Source organism: Fukomys damarensis, unplaced genomic scaffold (assembly GCF_012274545.1).
Source record: "Fukomys damarensis isolate Sample0158 unplaced genomic scaffold, DMR_v1.0_HiC HiC_scaffold_27, whole genome shotgun sequence".
NCBI classification, from domain to species: domain Eukaryota; kingdom Metazoa; phylum Chordata; class Mammalia; order Rodentia; family Bathyergidae; genus Fukomys; species Fukomys damarensis.
Genome location: NW_022900939.1, coordinates 33908544 through 33925930, shown reverse-complemented (window position 1 = coordinate 33925930; position 17387 = coordinate 33908544). Strand labels below are relative to the sequence as shown.

The following is a 17387-nucleotide window of genomic DNA, read 5'->3' as shown; positions in this document are numbered from 1 at the left end:
TTTTTTTTTTTTTTTTTTTTTTTTTTTTTTTTGGTTTTTTGAGACAGGGTCTCATTATGCAGTCCAGGCTGGCCTTGAACTCATGGCGATCCTCCTGCCTCAGCCTCCCAAGTGCTGGGATTACAGGCATGAGCCACCACACCCAGTTATTTGTCCTTTTCACAGCTGCCATTTGCTGACAATTATTTTAGATGTTTGCAGTAAAGAAAGAAAAAGAAAGAAAGAAGAAGACTGTGGGAGGAGCACACTGAGGTCAGACCACAGAGGTCCCTCTCACACTGAGGAGCTCAAGCTGCCACTTGTGGGCACTGGTTACCATGTTGGACAACACATCGGCAGGTTCTGTTAGTGCTAACTTAAACTCTTGAAGGATTTTTATCTAAAAGGTACTTTGGGGGAAGTTGCTTTTCATTTTGTTTGTTTTTGAGGCAGGGCCTCATGATGTAGTCCAGGCTGGCCTTGCTCAGGTTGGCCTTGAACTCATACAGATCCACCTGCCTCAGCCTCCCAGGTGCTGAAATTGCAGTCATGTGCCACTGTCCACCAGCTTCCCTGGATAATTCTGACACTCAGCAAATCTTAGGATGCCTGACTCTTCAGAGTCATCTGTGACATCTTTTAAAAGTTATATTCCTTGGCATTGCAGTCAGACTTTTGTTTTCCTTTTTTTTTTCTGTTCTGCTTATTCACTAAGTCTAAGGTAGAGTACCGGCAGCTACAACTTTTTATTTGTTTGTTTTGAAACTGGGGATCAAACTCAGGACCTTGTACTTGCAAGGCAGGTGCTGGAACCACTGAGCTAAATCCCCAGCCCAAGGGCAGGTATAATTTTGAAAGTGCTGGAGATAATTCTGAAGAACAATTGGAATTAAGAACCATTTCTCTGAAAGAGCAAATGTGTTCTTTCCTTGTATCTCTCACATATTTGGTGTGTACTGGGAAACAAGTGTATCTCCAAAGCAGTCAAAGAGAAAGTCCCTAGAACCCAGGCCTGGGGCGCACACCGTAACCCCAGCCCTTTGGGAAGCTGGAACAGGAAGATGGTGCATTCAAACCTAGCCAGGGCAACTTAGTGACTTAGCGAGACACCGTCTCAAAATAAAATAATAAAAAAGGCCTGGAGCTCAGTACAGGGGCCCTGGATTCAATTTTCAGGACCACCACAAGAAAAAAAAAAAAAACCCTAGAAGGCCACAGGAAGGTTAATACCAGTTCTCCCTCTTCTGAAATAACAGTGAATCTATAGGCAGAAACACAGATTGCTCTCGCTTTTGCGAAACAAACCACAAGCTTTAGTTTGTAGGAAATGTAAAAATGTGCCCAGAACCGTGATCTCCGAACTGCTGTCCCGCCGCCTGTCCATAAGCAGCGGGCTCGCAGTGTGGCTGTGTCTCTGTGTGTTCACCAGTTCTGCACAGTGTGGGCCATAAGGTCACAGAAACAGGCTCAGGGGAAATGGAAAGTAGATACAGAAAAGGTCGGTCTGTCTGTCTGTCTGTTTTTGGTACCAGGGATCGAATTCAGGCAGGCGGTGGCGGCACCACTGAGCTAAACCACCACCGGTTTTTAAGACAGGCTCTCATTATGTAGCCCAGGCTGACCTTGAATTTGCAGCAATCCTCCTGCCTCGGCCTTCTGAACACTGGGATTACAGGGATACACCACCACTCCCAGCATGAAATTTAAATTTTACTAGGAAAACCTTTTTTGTTGTTACTTAAAAATCAGTCATAACTTGTCAGCCCTGCTAAGGCCTGAGGAGAGCAGGGGACGGTGTGAGATGCAGGTCGGCACCTTGCCGGGTGTCTGGCTGGGGATGCAGGAGCCAGCAGCTCCCTCACTTCTCTTGGCCGTTGCTCTGTGGGGATCTTGGAGACACTGTTGATCTCGTGCAGTTTATTTTAATTAAACGTGGCTTTAAAAGCCACAGCTTCCCTTAAGCAAACAGGTAGACACTAAACTGGGAACCCTATAGGGCGGAGAGCAGAGGGAGGGCGCAACTCTGACACTGTTCTTCTGTCCTGTGTTTGCTGTAATCTCCAGAGGAGCTGCCCGTCAGGTCCAGGCTTCGCTGCTCCAGGCCGAGGCGGCGCGGTCCTGGAGGAGGCCTGGTGCTGAGGTGCACGTCTCAGCCTCCTCACCCTCGCTCTGCTGTTTTCTGCAGCTCTCTTCGCGGAAGTCAGTGCCGTGGATTCCCATTTTGAAATCACTGCCGCTCTGGGCTGTCGTCGTGGCACATTTTTCTTACAATTGGACTTTTTATACCTTACTGACCTTGCTGCCTACTTACATGAAGGAGATCCTGAGGTTCAATGTCCAAGAGGTAAGAACCAAGACCGCCTGCTTCACATACAGAACATTCCGTTAAAGCGCCTGGCCTCTACAAAGCAGTCAGTTTTCCTCTGCCCTGCTCAGTGTTAGGCTTCTGTTTGCCCCCGCTGTTGCTCCTTCTCTTCCCAGGGTGCGCTTTGATTGTCCTGTGCTGGTGATGGATCCCAGGGTCTCCGTGTGCCCAACATGTGCTCTTCCTGTGAGCTGCATGCCCAGAGCTGTGTACTCTTAACCCCAGGTGTCTCATCTGACAGTCCTTAACTGTCACATCATGACACCCAATGCACAAGTGGCCCAAGAGGAAGATGGACATACTGAACTTCAAAATTGAAAACTCCTGCCAGGTGTGGTAGTGCACATCTGTAATCCCAGCACTCAGGAGGCTGAGGCAGGAAGATCACTGCAAGTTCAAAGCCAACCTGAAGTACACAGTGAGACCCTGACTTAAAAACTCTTGTGCATCAAAGGCCAGCCTGAAAGCGTATCAAGACCTGGTCTCCAAAAAACTCTTGTGTGTCAAAGGACACTGTCAAGAAAATGAGCCAGCCATGGTGGCGCACGCCTGTAATCCCAGCTCTCAGGAGGCTGAGGCAGGAGGATCACTGTGAGTTCGAGACCAGCCTGGGCTACATAGTGAGTTCCAGATCAGTCTCAACTACATAGTGAGACCCTGTCTAAAAAAACCAAAAAGGAAAGAAAATGAAAAGGCAACCTATTGAATGAGACAAAACATTTTAAAGTTTTAAATTTGATAAGGGTCAAATATCTAAACTATATTAAGAATTCTTACAACTTAGCCAGATGTTGTGGTGCGCGCCTATAATCTCAGCGTTCAAGAGGCTGAGGCAGGAGGAGCGCCATGAGTTCAAGGCCAGCCCCAGCTACATAGTGAGTTTGAGGCCAGCCTATACTATATTAGCAAGACTCTGTCTCAAAAAAAAATTTTTTTCTTACAACTCAATAATAAAAAAGACAACCCAGTTTTGGGGGGTTTAGTTTTGTTTTGAGACAGGGTTTTGTTGTGTAGCCTAGGCTGGCCTTGAACTTGTGGCAGTCCTGGTGCCTTAGTGCTGGGATTACAGAGGTATGCACCATGCCCAGCTTAGAAAGACAGCCCAGTTTTTTAAATGGGCAAAAAGACTCAAAATAGCATTGCTCTGAAGATACACAGATGGCCAGTAAGCACATGTAAAGATGCCGAGCCTCATTAGTCATCAGGGAAATGCAAAGCAAGCCCAGAAAGAGATGCTGCTCACACCTGCTGGGATGGCCGTTACACACATGCACACGCACAACTAGCAAGTGCTGAGGACACAGAGGAAGTGGCTCAACCGCACATGGGTGTAGCAGTGTAAAACAGCTGCTTTACCAAACACGGTGTCTCTTCCTAAAAAAGTCAAACCCAGACTTGTATGACCCAGCCGTTCTATTCTGAGACCCATAGCCAAGAGAATGGAAAACAGATCCTCGCAGGGCATGCAGCTCAGTGATAGAGCGTTTCCCAGATGTATGAGGCTCTGGGTTTGTCCCCGACCCTGACACAGGAAATGTGAATAGGGTTCGGAATACATGGCTGTATACATGCGTCTGCGTGCGTGTGCGTGCGTGTGTGTGTGCGTGTGTGTGTGTTCCCCTCCCTGGGACTGAACCCAGGGCCTTTGCCCTGAGCTACACCCTCAGTTTGCTTGCTTGCTTGCTTGCTTGCTTGCTTTCTTTCCTTTTGCGGCACTGGGGATCGAACTCAGGCTTACGAGGCAGGTGCAGTGCCACTGAGCTAAATCCCTGGCCCCATTTTTTATATTCTGAGACAGTCTCACTAAGTTGTCCAGGCTAGACTGGAACTAGCCTCCCAGAATGTTGGCATTACAGGCATGTGCCATCAAGCCTAGTTTAATGTTTGGTTTGGTTGGGTTGGGTTTTTGGTTTTTTTTGAGACAGGGTCTCGCTATGTACTTGAGACTGAACTCACTATGTAGCCCAGGCTGGTCTCAAACTCACAGCAATCCTCCTGCCTCAGCCTCCCGTATGCTAGGATTACAGGCATACACCACCACACCTGGCTAATGTTTTGTTTTTAAATCAATATTTTTGCAAAATGGCCTTTGTTCAAAATAAAGCTTGCTTTGAGAAGCGTGCTATTTTAATTATTTAAAATAAATTATTTTAAATTATAAATTATTTAAGTTCTCTTTTTTATTTTTTATTTTATTTTAGGTTTTTTTCTGGTACTGGGGATCCAACTTGGGTCCTTGTGCTTGCGAGGCAGTCAGTGGAACCACGGAGCTGAATCCGCAGCCCTATTCTCTCATTTAAATGATTAAAGCTCTATGTCTTGTTACAAGCTTGGGTTTTTTTGTTTTTTTTTTTTTTCATAGAAATTTAGTTTCATTAGATTATCATCACTTCTTTCCTAGTTTTTTTTTTCCCCAATTTTGTATTCCTAATTCTTAACAACTTAAAAAGAGTTGAGGTGATATATATTCCCTTTTGGGATATTAATATTTTTTAATCAGTTTCTTGTTTTCTTTGCTCTTGTGGTACAGAAGATCGAACCCAGGGCTTTGCATATGCTAGGCAAGTGCTCTACCACTGAGCTACACCCCAGCCCTTTTTTCTTTTGAGTCGGGTTGTCGCTAAACTGGCCAGGCTGCACTTGAACTTCTAATCCTCCTGCCTCAGCCTACTTAGTGCTGGGTTTACAGGCATGTTCAACCACATCCACCCTCAGGATTATCAGTTTTATTCCACAGGGAAGTAGATCAGAAAACTCACCTCACTGGTTTGTTACAGTTTGTGCGTGTGGGACTTGCCACAAATAGTAGGTGTAGCTGGGCCGGATGCCGCACCTGCCTCACACATGCAAGGTCCTGATTGGATCCCCAGCACCCCCAAAATAGATGCAGCTGGTGTGGTGGATGCACACCTTTAATCCAGGGCTTGGTGAGACCCTGTCTCAAAATAAAAGATAAAAGCTGGGGTTTAGCTCAGTGGTGCCACCATCTGCTTCGCAAGCACAAGGTCCTGAGTTTGATCCCAGGTACCGATCGATTGATTGATCGATAGATAGATAGATGAATGATAGATAGATAAAAGAAAAGGGCTGGGATGTGCCTCAATGTGAAATCCCTGGGTTTAATCTGCAATATTAGAAAAAAATTTAAATAACCAAAGAATCAAGATTTAGCTCCTTATCTTGACCTATGTGGTTCTTAGAATAACCATTAATCTATATATTTTATTTGTGTGGTTTTCTGTGGGTACATTTTATTTTATAATAAGAATTTTAAATACAATATATAATTTTTTATTTTGTTAAATAAATAGTCCTGAACACAGAAACTGTTCAATGGTGAGAACCCACAGGCTAATCCAAAGGCCTGTGTCTCCCAGAAGCAAATTCTGGGACAGCCAAGATCGCAGGGAGCGGGCAAGAGGCACAGGCTGTGTCTGGTGGAGACAGGCTGCATCCTGGAGTCCCTCAGAAGCCACTTCCGTTCCCTGCAATTCTATAAACCCGAATGCTGTACTGCTGCGTGTTTCTTTTGTTTTCACGTGCTGGTGGTTAGCTGTGGTCGTGCCCAAGCAGGTGGCTTTTTCCTTTCCTTGTAATTACTCCTAGTTCCTCCTGTCCCTTGCAGAACGGATTTCTGTCTGCGCTGCCCTACTTTGGCAGTTGGCTATGCATGATCCTGTCCGGTCAGGCCGCCGACAGCTTAAGGGCAAAGTGGAATTGTTCGACTCTCTGTGTTCGCAGGACTTTCACACTTATAGGTAAGCCAAGTTAATCGGCTATGCTTACTGGGGTAGGGATTCCTTCCCCTCTCACCTGCAGTGCACTCACTTAATCCAGGAAGCCCTTACCTGGGTCAGCAGCTCAGCAGTTCCCCTGAGACACCCCACACGCAGGCGTCCCACAGGGCCAGTCCGGCTGCCCCTTCAAGTCCTGCACGTCAGGGTGCGACCTGCCCTTCTGAGCACTCTAACCAGGCCTCCCACGACCCCCGGCTGGTAGAGCGGCTCCGGAGCCTGGGGAGGCCTCACTGAGTGAGTCCCTGGCCTGCAGCTTCCGTCCCTCCGGAGATGGGGAGGCAGGGAAGTTCCACCCATGAGTCCCGCTTGGTCTCCGGTGACCACTCTCCGTCTGGGTCAGTCTTCTGTTAGCAAAACGGAATGTTCTTATCGCGTCAGAGATTCCAAGGATTTTAGGGACTGTGTGCCTAGAATCGGGCAGAAACCAAGTACGTATTCCTTCTGCCACAATATCACAACAGCACAAGGAGAATTTTTAAGAAGACGTTTATTTTGTTCACGTATTAAACACTATGATGCATTTTGTCTGCTTCTGTACATGGTGGCTCTTTGAGCCATGTATTTTGAGAACTAAGATTTACAGTATTCTAGCTGGACATTAAGATTTACAGTATTCTAGCTGGACATAGTAGCACAGTCCTTGTAATACTAGTACACTAGGAGGCTGAAGCAGGAAAATCACAAGTTCAAGCCTAGCCTGGGTAACTTACCAACTTAGCAAGACCTTGTCTCAAAATGTAAGTTTTTTTGGTACCAAAAATCGAACTCAGGTCCTTGTGCTTGCGAGGCAGGTGGTAGAACCACTGCACTAAATCCCTGGCTCAAACTATAATTTTTTTGAGACAGGGTCTCGCTCTGAAGTTCAGGCTGACCTTAGACTCACTGTGTAGCCTAAGCTGGCCTCGAACTCAGCAGTTCTCCTGCCTCGGCCTCCTGAGGGCTGGGATTACAGGTGTGTGCCACCACGCCAGGTGCATTTCTAAGGTTTTTTTTGTGAATGATGTCAGTTCCATGTTCAAACAGCAGGTAGCGTCAGTGTCCACATTTCTGCTCCATGCCACTTTAGCTGGAGCAAATGTGATTGGTGGTGCTGCTTTTCCAACTTTTCCCTCCAGGGATGATTGGACCCGCGGTCTTCCTGGTGGCTGCTGGGTTCATAGGCTGCGACTCTTCTTTGGCTGTCGCCTTCCTGACCATATCAACAACCCTGGGAGGCCTGTGCTCTTCCGGCTTTAGCATCAACCATCTGGACATTGCACCTTCGTGAGTACGGTTATAAAGATTTTCTGTGATTGGCTTTGACTTCTTTTTTTACATTCATGGTAAAATATATGTAACATAAAATCTGCCATTTTAGCCATTTTTATGTGTGTGGGTCTGTGGCATGAAGAGCGGTCCCGTTGTTGTGTGACCACCACTATCCACAGTCCCTACCCAATTTTCATCTTCCACAGTCGAGACCCTGTGTCTCCTAAACACTGTCCGTTCTCCTCCTCCCACGTCCTGGCATCTCTCATTCTACTTTCTGTGAATTGGACTTCAAGTTCTTTATAAGATTTCAATTTACACAAGTTTTATTGGCAACTTATGATGCAAAGTATTACATTTTTAAACTTCTAAACTTTTTTGTTGTTGTTATCGGGACCGTGTGCTTTCAAGGCAGGCAGCAGAACCACTGAGCTGAGTCCCTGGCCCAAAACTTACAAACTCTGAAAACAAGGTAGCTGAGGCTAAATAAGAGCTTTCCAAAGCTGAGTGTGCTCACTGGAACTCAGTTTTTCTGCCTGAAATCCGAAACAACTCCTGCGGCTCCTTGGTGGGAACGACTGCTCTGACGCTCCGCTCTCAGTGGGTGACGTCCCTTTTCCTCCGTGGTGTGGGCTCAGGAAGTCTCGGGGGCACTGCGGGATGCGTGCAGAGGTCGGGAAGCCGTCCCTGTCCTCGCTGTCCGTCCCCTCCATGGCATGGACAGGCTCGCCACGCTGTGCTGGCTTCACCCACAGGAAGAAGGCCCGGTTGGCTTTGAGCTGCAGGCGCCGCCTGATGATCTTGATGAGCTTGCGCGTGTTGACATGGTCGGGGCGAGGAACTTGGTTCTGGGAAGGACAGAGAGCTGCTTCTCGCCCTTGTATCGTTCTGTGATCACCGGATCTTGGTGGAGCGCTGCTCCCGGAAGAGCCGAACATCTTCCACTCTTTGTTCGAAGGTGTGGCGCTGCTTGAAGATCTTTTCCCACGTTGCGCTGGGGCCCTGAGTTTCCAGGGGCTCCTATCTCTGGCCTCAGCAACTTCCCTTCCAATTTACACAATAATGGAAGCATGAAATTCTTTGTTTCTTCTGGCACTAGGGATTGAACCCAGGGCCTTTCCTGGAGCTGTATCCCCAGCCTTGTTTTGTCTTTTGCTTTTTGAGGGTTTTTTCCTATTTTATTTTGAGTCCTGGCCTTGCTGAATTGCCTGGCCTGCCCTCGAATTTGCAGTTCTCCTGCCTCAGCCTCCTGAGTAGCTAGAATTATACGTGTGCATCACCATACCCAGCAAATTTAAACTCTCACCTACCATCACCTCTGTCCACCGTGTTCTCATAAAAACATTACAGTGAAACATAATATGCCGTGCCTTCATCCAGCTAGACTAGGGACTCTGGAGCCAGAGGCTGCCCTCCGGCCCACCCTGGGTGCCAACGTAACTGTTAGCACGGAGCAGGCGCCAGGTCCCTTAGAGAGGTCGTCTCCTTCACTCCGGTGAGGTAGATGAGAAGAGGCTAAGAAAGGCTGAGAAAACTCAGGTTCAGTGCAAGTAGGGGGCTTGTTACAGTTGCGGTGGAGCCATAACCTGAAGCTGTTACTCATACTTTTAAACCGAAAGTCTCCACCGCTACCTCTCTGGAGGCATTCTCTGAGCCACAGTCGTCTAGATTTCTTTTTGCCCGGTGACAAGGTAAAGGTGGGGGTGTGCAAACATTTTAACCCAGAAGATTTAGTGTACTTAGCTTCTGAAAGCAATGAGCATGATTTATCTTTGGAGAACAGAGGTCTCCTCACCTCTCGCCCCAAACCCTTCACACCTGGACTTCGGAATCCGCGGATTCCGCTTGGCCCTCAGCCTCCCTGCCCACGGTCCCTCGGGGCGAGCTCCGCTCCGAGCTTCGCAGAGTCCAGCAGACCTCTGACACCGTCCTCCTGTACTCTCCCTTTCTGCACTGCCGGGGTCCAGCCTCGGCGAGAGCTCAGGCCCTGAGGAGGAGGGTTGGAGCCGGTGCTTATGAGGAATGAGACACACTCCACTCTGTAGGGGTGAGGGGCTGTGCCTCCCCGACATTGGAGGACGTCTTTATTTATATCGTACAGTAGAGGTAACGTACGGAAATTGGCATACGTTTGCAACTTCTAGATAAAAACGTTTAAGATCATTTTTCCAATAAACTATAGCACATACCTATTTTATTATTGTTATTTCTGGGAACATTTTATCTATTGCCTCAGCTATTATTAATCAAACAATTTCCTAGTAAAAGCGTAAATGAAAGCAAAATCAAAAGAACAATCCAAGCTTGCCACCATTTTTCAAAGTTCATACGTCTATTTCGGCTACAATGGAAAGACTGTGGCCAGCTCTTAGCAGGTCACTAGGTTTTAATAAGGAACTACTGTGGTTATTCAACTTCTCAGTTAAACTTTTGTTTTATATAGTCAGAAAGCAAGTATTGTGCACTTACTAAGCCTTTCTGTAATAACTATTCGGCTGCCTGGCGGTAGTATTTACTTGTTCTTTAGAGCGTAGACATCACTGTGTTCCTGAACGTTTCATTCTTTCTGCAAAGGGTAAATCTTGATGTCTTACTCATTTTTCATCTTTTCACACCATTCTAACTTCATCTGTGTAAGCCCCAGTGTAGGAAACGGGGTTGCCTAGTGGCCATGAGATCGCTCACTCTACCATAAATGTTTGAGCACCTCTCTGGGGTTTTTATAAGTAACTGGACGCTCGGAAGAAAGCTGGGGGGCTTTTGTGGGAGTGAAATCCTCAATTATTGAAAACTACAAACCCCTTCAAAGCAAGTCCCCTGGGTCAGGGGTCGCACTTAGGGGCTCAATGACTGACACGTATTTCTCAGAAGTAGCTTGTACAGGTTTTTCATTAAAACCAAATTTCCCGTAATTACAATTAAGCCAATCAAAAGTACAGGCAAAAATAAAAGCCAGAGTGATGCTTTCATACCGAGGTCCGTCATTGCTGGAACTTTGTCAAGCAGCAATAGAGGAACCGTGGGCCTCACCATTATACAAAGTTCAAGAAGGTCCCACAGGTCTTCCTGTGCCCATTCCTGGCTGAGACTGAGGCCATTCAGTGCCTTCTGCTGAGCTGCACAGCACACTCGGGCTGCGCCCTCCCTAGGTCACGTCTCGGGTCTTTCTGGAGCTTTGTAGACTGTCCTGCTTGCTTTCTCCCCGTGTCCTTCCCTTTGATCCCGTGTATAGTCTTGACTGCCTTATCTTGATTTTGTTTCTATGTGTGCCTCTCAGCTTCCTGGTCTACCTAAGGTGGGTGGGAGCAGCTTGAGACTAAAACATTCTAAATATCCACATGACAGCCCCTGGCACAAGGAGATGCAGAGCCAAAAGAAATAGTCTATTGCAATGAGATTTTGCTCGTTAAGACATTGTGTCATGGTGGTGCATGCCTGTAATACCAGCTACTCAAGAGGCTGAGGCAGGAGGCTCTCAAGTTGGAGGCCACCCTGAGTTACATAGTAAATTTAAGGCCAGCCTGAACTACACAGTGAGACCCTGTCTTAAAAAATAAAATATGTGGCTGGGAGTTTGGCTCAGTGGTTCCACTGCCTGCCTCACAAGTGCAAGGGCCCGAGTTCAATCCCTGGTACCAAAAAAGAAAAATTAACTAATTTATTAATTTAAATATGTTGGGCCAGGGATTTAGCTCAGTGGTTCTTACCACCTGCCTCACAAGCAAAAGGTCCTGAGTTCAATCCCTGATACCCTCCCCCCCAAAAAATAAACAGTTGAAAAAATAAAGTATATTTATTGAAATTGTCAAGATGAGTATAGAGAAGCTAAAAGCAAATTAACTTCAAGGAAACTTAGTTAAATTTAGTGGTAATCTGAAAGATCAGATACAAACATAACAAATAATAAAGAATCCTTCAAATCAGTATTATGCTATAGAGTATAACATAGTATCAGGTACTGACTTGGAATCGAACATATTGGGTAGAACTCTGTAAGTCTCTCTTCATCTGTAAGTGGAGGTGATAATCCCTACTTCCTGGTGATGCTTTTACTCTTAAATGAGATAGTATATAAAAAGTATTTAAAAGCACTGGGCGTGGTGGTACACTGCTGTGATCCCAGCACTCTCGGAGGCTGAGGCAGGGAGATGACAAGTTCCAAGCCCAGCTGAGCAACTTAGGGAGACTCTGTCTAAAAATAAAAAAACATTAAAAGGACTGCGGGGCCGGGGAGTTAGCTCAGTGATACTGAGCCTGCCTTACAAGCTCGAGATCCTGAGTTCAACCCCTGGTGAAAAAAAAGAAAAACGGACTGAGAATGTAGCTCAGTCCAGAGACCTTGGGTTCACTACAGAAACAAAAAAACCCCCGCAACCATGCTTGATGTGGGGTGTCCCAGTGTACAGACAGTCCACATCCCTATTAGCATATAGTCTTATCCATGGTGTTTTCCAGTCCTTTTCTTCCATGGGTTAAAATAGAGATTTGTTTATGGGTCATTTTGTTGTCCAGATGTAATGAAATTGGGTGGATTTCCAAGTATTTCCTCCACCGAGCCCTGGTATTGGACAGCAGAGTCCAGGCCAGGCGCTGCACACTCCCTCGAGTGTCTCAGTCTTCCTGGCCTGCCCCCGGCCGAGTGTACTATAGGTACTGGCCAGTAGGACTTCACAGGGTCTGCTGAACTATTATCTGTCCTTGAAAAGACCTGGCAACCAGGAGACCGGCTCCTCCCACTGCCAAGGTGTGAATGGTTTAGAGAGGGAGAGGGGCAGTCAGGCCCCGCCAAGTTTACTGAATTTAAACTCCACTCCCTGAGGGGAGAGAAGCCAAAAAGATCTGGACCTTGTGGTTTTCTTACTGTATCGTGTATGTGTGGGTTGTTTTTTAAGTTAATTTTATTGGTACATTTAAGGTATACAATATCATAACACATCATTGGAAATTTGCACCTTTACATAATCCATCTTGGTTCTTATTTCATGTGTGGGTTTTAAACATAAAATCTGGGATGTTGGGCCCAGGATTTAGCTCAGTGGTTCTGCTGCCTGACATGCAAGCGCAAAGACCCAAGTTCGATCCCTGGTATCAAAAATAAATTAATTAATTTAAAAAATAAAATCTGGGATGTTCATAGTTAACTGAATTAAGTTTAGCAGGATTTTTTTCATATATGTATTTTTTTTTAGTACTAGTGCATGTCAATGTTATAGCATATTGGGTTTTAGTGTGGTGGGTTTTTTTGTTTTTTTTTTTTTCTGTTGTTTGTTCTTTGGGGTTGGTTTGGTTTGGTTTTTGCGACAGGGTCTTGCTATATTTTTCAGGCTGGCCTTGAACTCACTAGGTAGCTCAAGGTGGCCTGGAACTCCTTGGCGATCCTCATGACCCTCCTGCCTCAGCCTCCTGAATGATGGGATTACAGGCATGCGTCACCATACCCCAGCTGCTTAACTACATTGTTTAGAAACTAAACTCCTCTACCACCTTTAAGTTTTCTTCCCAAAATATCAAACTGAATTTATTCAGTGAGTCATCTCTAGAGTCAGAGGCAAGATCCTTCCAGTATTCTGGAAATACATGGGACATAAAATTACTTTAAATGATAACTTGCTGAGAATGGTAATAAACACCTATAATCCCAGCCCTCAGGAGGCTGAGGCAGGAGGATCACTGCAAGTTCAAAGCCAGCCTGGGCCACACAGTGAGTGCATAAGCAGACTCTGTCTCAAAACAAACAAACAAAATAATCACACATCAGGGATGCAATCTGCAGAACCCAGGATATAGGAATATTTGCAGTAGGGGCACTGTGGTTTCTTCCTTTAGAGACAACAATGGAGATAAATGAACCAGGCGATCTATGCTTTGTAAGGGTGCTTAGAGCCCCAGGGGGTCATCGGAATGCCCCCTGCTCTAGGAATGCTCAGATCTCACTCCTCCTGGGATCCAACAGGGTGCTGGCCACGGAACTAAGCTGTCCCAGCCAGCGGCCGGAGCCCGCGGTGCTCGGGGAGAACAGGCGTGGCCTGGGCCAGGCAGGACAGGCGTGAGGAGGGGCCCTGGCACCGTGGTGAGCTGGAGGACGACTGCGCGTAGCCCTAGCTCCAAGGACCCGTGTCCGAGACAGCAGCCCAGCGCGACGCACTTCGGCCGCGGAGGGGCGTTCAAGGTCCAGGCAGAGGCCTGGAGAGCAACTTAGCAAGACAAGACTGTGTCTCAAAACAAAACAAAAAAGGAGTGAGGGGCCGGAGATTTGGTTCCACCTCCCACCTCACGAGCACAAGGCCCTCAGTTCGATGCCTGGTACAGAAGAATAAGGTGGGGGGACGGACAGTGTAGCTCAGTGCAGAGGCCCTGGGTTCAGTCGCCAGGGAGACGCGCACACCAGCAGACATGGTAACGGTCGTGACAGGCACAGGGCTGGGCAGATGTGCGCTGGGACCCCTGCGCCGGGTGTAAGGCGCGTGGTCACTGCAAGTCCAGGTCGTTTCTTTCCTTTTTTAAGCAAAACCTTTATCGGTTCATTTTAGACATACGTAATGATAGCATTCACACGAGGAATTTGTCTCTGCACATGATCGAGCTTCCTGCTTTTTTCCCGTCCCCCCTTCTACCCCTCTTCCCCTCCTGGTCACAGAAATTTTGTTTCCATTTTACCCTTCTTTTCTCTATTTTCCTTGTCCGTTCTTTCCCTCCCCACCTCCCTTCCTTGTTCCCCTTCTCATTTGAACGTTTTCTGCCCATTCCCCAGTATTTATTATACATGTGGGTCCTTATTTCCGCTTTCAGTTTCTCACACCAGAAAAACAATGCGGTATTTAAACGTATGTCTGATTTGTTTCACTTCCGAGTATGATCTCAAAGTGCATCCATTTAACTAGAAATATCTCAAGTTTACCCTTCTTTATGACAGAGAAGTACTCCATTGTGTTAAAAAAAAATCTTCTTTATCTATTCATTGATTGATGGGCATTCGGGCTGTTGTCAATATTTAGCTATTACAGACTGTGCTGCTGTAAATACGGGTGCCCATGTATCGCTGTGGTGTGATCCTTTTAATTCTTTGGGAAGATACCCACAAGGGAAACAAGCTGGGTCGAATGGAACCTTTGTGTCATTTCTCTGAGAAGTCCCCACACTGAGTCCCACCAGTCTGGACCCCCACCAGCAGCGCAGAAGGGCTCCTCTCTCCCCACGGTCCCGCCGCATTGGTTGTGGGTTGATTTCTTGATAGCGGCCATTCTGGGGTGAGGTGGAACCTCAGCGCTGTTTTAACTCACGTCTCTCAGGACCAGTGATGTGGAGCGTGTTTTCATGTACTTATTTCCCATTCTTACTTCACCTGAGAGGTGTGTGGGTGGCAGACGCTCCTGGGGTTCTGTGATCGGGAGCTGCTGGCTCCCCTGTGCTGACCGGTGGGGTGTTCAGCAGGGATCCAGCGGGGGCCGGCCGCTCCCCGAGGTCACACAAGCCCCAGAGCTGGGCTGCCTCGAAGCTTCGCTTCCCGCTGACGGCTCTACTGCGGCTTCTCTCGATCTGGTCTCTTTCTTGTGGCACGGGGCTCCCTGGATATATTGGCGCTGCGGCCTTCCTCGGTCTGCAAAGTTCCTCCCATATTATCCAGGGGCGAAATCGACAGGCAGTTAGCATTTCCCAAATACAGGCAGAAATTCTTTCAAGATTTGCTTCTAAACGTGGAGACCATCTCCACTCCTCTGAGATTTACCCTTAACATAAGTCGCTGCATTTGAGAAACGGCATCTAGGTTTCTTAAAAATACCTTTTCTGTCATACATGCGTACAACTTGCCTGCGAGGACAATGTGCAAAGATTTAGCTATAAGCAAACACGTAAAACAAGTGATTACAAATTTTCAGTTGTGAATATGATCTCATTTTATGTTTGTAAACAATTGGGATATTTACCAGAGGCATCTCCGTGTGGAAGACTCGCAGATACAGTGTTGCCAACTGTCACAGGTTGTACTGTGTGAGACCCCCTTTGTCAGACTTAGGAACTAATCCGGTTTACGATCGTTCTCCCAGAACTGAACTCGTAAGTCGGGGACTTACTGTAGTTTTATTCTCTTAGTTTTTTTTTTCCTCTTTTATTTAATTTTCAATAATTTTAATTTTCTAATCAGGACATAAATTTTTCCCCTTAATATCTCAGCTAGGGATGAGCACAGTGACGACACCTGTAATCCCAGCGCTGAGAAAGCTGAGTCAGGGGATCACCGTGAGTTTGAGCTCAGCCTCACCTGTAGAGTGAGATCAACTCCACCTGAATTATGTAGTGAGGCCCCATCTCACTACAAACAAATAAAATATTTAAGCTGGATTCACCAAGCTTCCTGTTCAGATAAGGTCATGTCATGTATATAAAATTTTGTCAGCATAATTCTCTATGTTGTTTTCTTTCTTTCTCTTTTTCGGTACCAGGGATTGAATTTAGGACCCTGCGCTTGCAAGGCAGGTGGTGGCACCACTGAGCTAAATCCCTGGCCCTTATTTTATTTTATTTTTGAGACAGGGTCTCACTGTGTAGCCCAGGCTGACCTTGAACTCACAGTGATCCTCCTGCCTCAGCCTCCCGAGTGCTGGGATTACAGGCAGGCATGAGCTACACACCCAGTAGCACTATTCTGTATCAGCCATTCTGTATCAATGGCTTTGGGCCTTTCTGTAATATTAAAATCCTGACTAGTTGTGGAAATGCAAAAATTTCACCTGCTGTGTGTGAAATCCTAGTTCAGTAAGTCATTTCTCTGAGACAAGAAGTTTCGCGGTGTCCAGTGCTGGGTGAAAAGAACCGCTGTGGTGTGAAAGCCAACACCGCGCCTCTGGACCTGTCCCCCAGGTACGCCGGGGTCCTGCTGGGCATCACCAACACGTTCGCCACCATCCCGGGCATGGTCGGGCCCGTCATTGCCAAGAGTCTGACCCCTCACGTGAGTAGACACTGCTCACAAACTGAAAAAGTTTGGGAGCTACAAACCACCTGACAGAGTTGAATAGATTTTAATGGTAAAATTCTGCATATTTTTTCTCATTAAATTCTTTTTTGTGCTTTGTTTTGTAATGGAGATTGAACTCGGGACCTTGTGCTTGTGAGGTAGGTGACGGCACCACTGAGCTAAGTTCCCAGCCCCTTAAATTCTGTATTGAAACAAAAAATACACATCTTCATGGGTGGGAAAGTAAACAGTTTTCAAAGAATGCTCTGTGGATTTTAGAAAAATAGAACCAGGGCCGGAGATTTGGCTCAGTGGTTCTGCCACCTGCTTCACAAGTGCAAGGACCCGAGTTCCATCCCCGGTACAAATAAAAAAAAAAAAGGAAAATAGAACCAAGTTAAAGGAAGATTTTGAAGCTGAAAGCATTTAAAAACATTAAAGCATTGAAAAGATGTGATATTTCAGCACGGTGCAGGGGCACATGCTTGTAATTCCAGCTCTTAGGGTGCTGAGGCAGGACAATGAGTTCAAAGCCGGCCTGGGCTGCATGGCTGCATGGTAAGTTACGCAGGGAGACTCTGTCTCCAAAACAAAAACAAATGAATAAAAAACTTTTAATATTTCACCAGGTCAATAGTTTGAGTTTGGTTTGAATGATAAAAAAATTGGCAACCTAGTTGAGCTCGGTACCATATCCTACATACAGTCCCAGCACTCAGGAGGCTGAGGCAGGAGGGTCACAAGTTCAAGGCCAGCCTGGGCAATTTAGTGAGATCCTGTCTCAAAATAAAATACAAAAGGACTGGGGATTCAGCTCAGTGGTTCCATCGCCTGCCTCAGAAGCGCAAGGTCCTGAGTTCGATCCCCGGTACCAAATAAAATAAATAGATAAAAAACAAAATAAAATACAAAGAGGCTGGGATTAGGCTCAGTGGAAAGGCACTTGTCTACCACGCAGGAGGCTCTGGGTTCAGTCGCCAGCACCACACACAGATAAAAACAAAAAGGTGCTGTGAAATGACTCGGAAAGCAAATCCACGAA

At 46.6% G+C, this 17387-nt stretch overlaps 1 protein-coding gene across 2 annotated transcripts in view; it reads left to right on the top strand.

Moving 5' to 3' along the window:
- Slc17a5 (solute carrier family 17 member 5) overlaps positions 1 to 17387 on the top strand; it is a 38358-nt gene that overhangs the window by 16335 nt on the left and 4636 nt on the right. Inside the window, exons 7-10 of one of the 2 annotated variants that reach the window (XM_010641127.3) lie at positions 2165 to 2323; positions 5970 to 6102; positions 7257 to 7404; positions 16249 to 16339. In XM_010641127.3, coding sequence (XP_010639429.1) covers positions 2165 to 2323; positions 5970 to 6102; positions 7257 to 7404; positions 16249 to 16339 — 531 coding nt within the window. The remainder of the gene's footprint in view (positions 1 to 2164; positions 2324 to 5969; positions 6103 to 7256; positions 7405 to 16248; positions 16340 to 17387) is intronic. The other variant, XM_033756476.1, reaches the window with a different exon arrangement.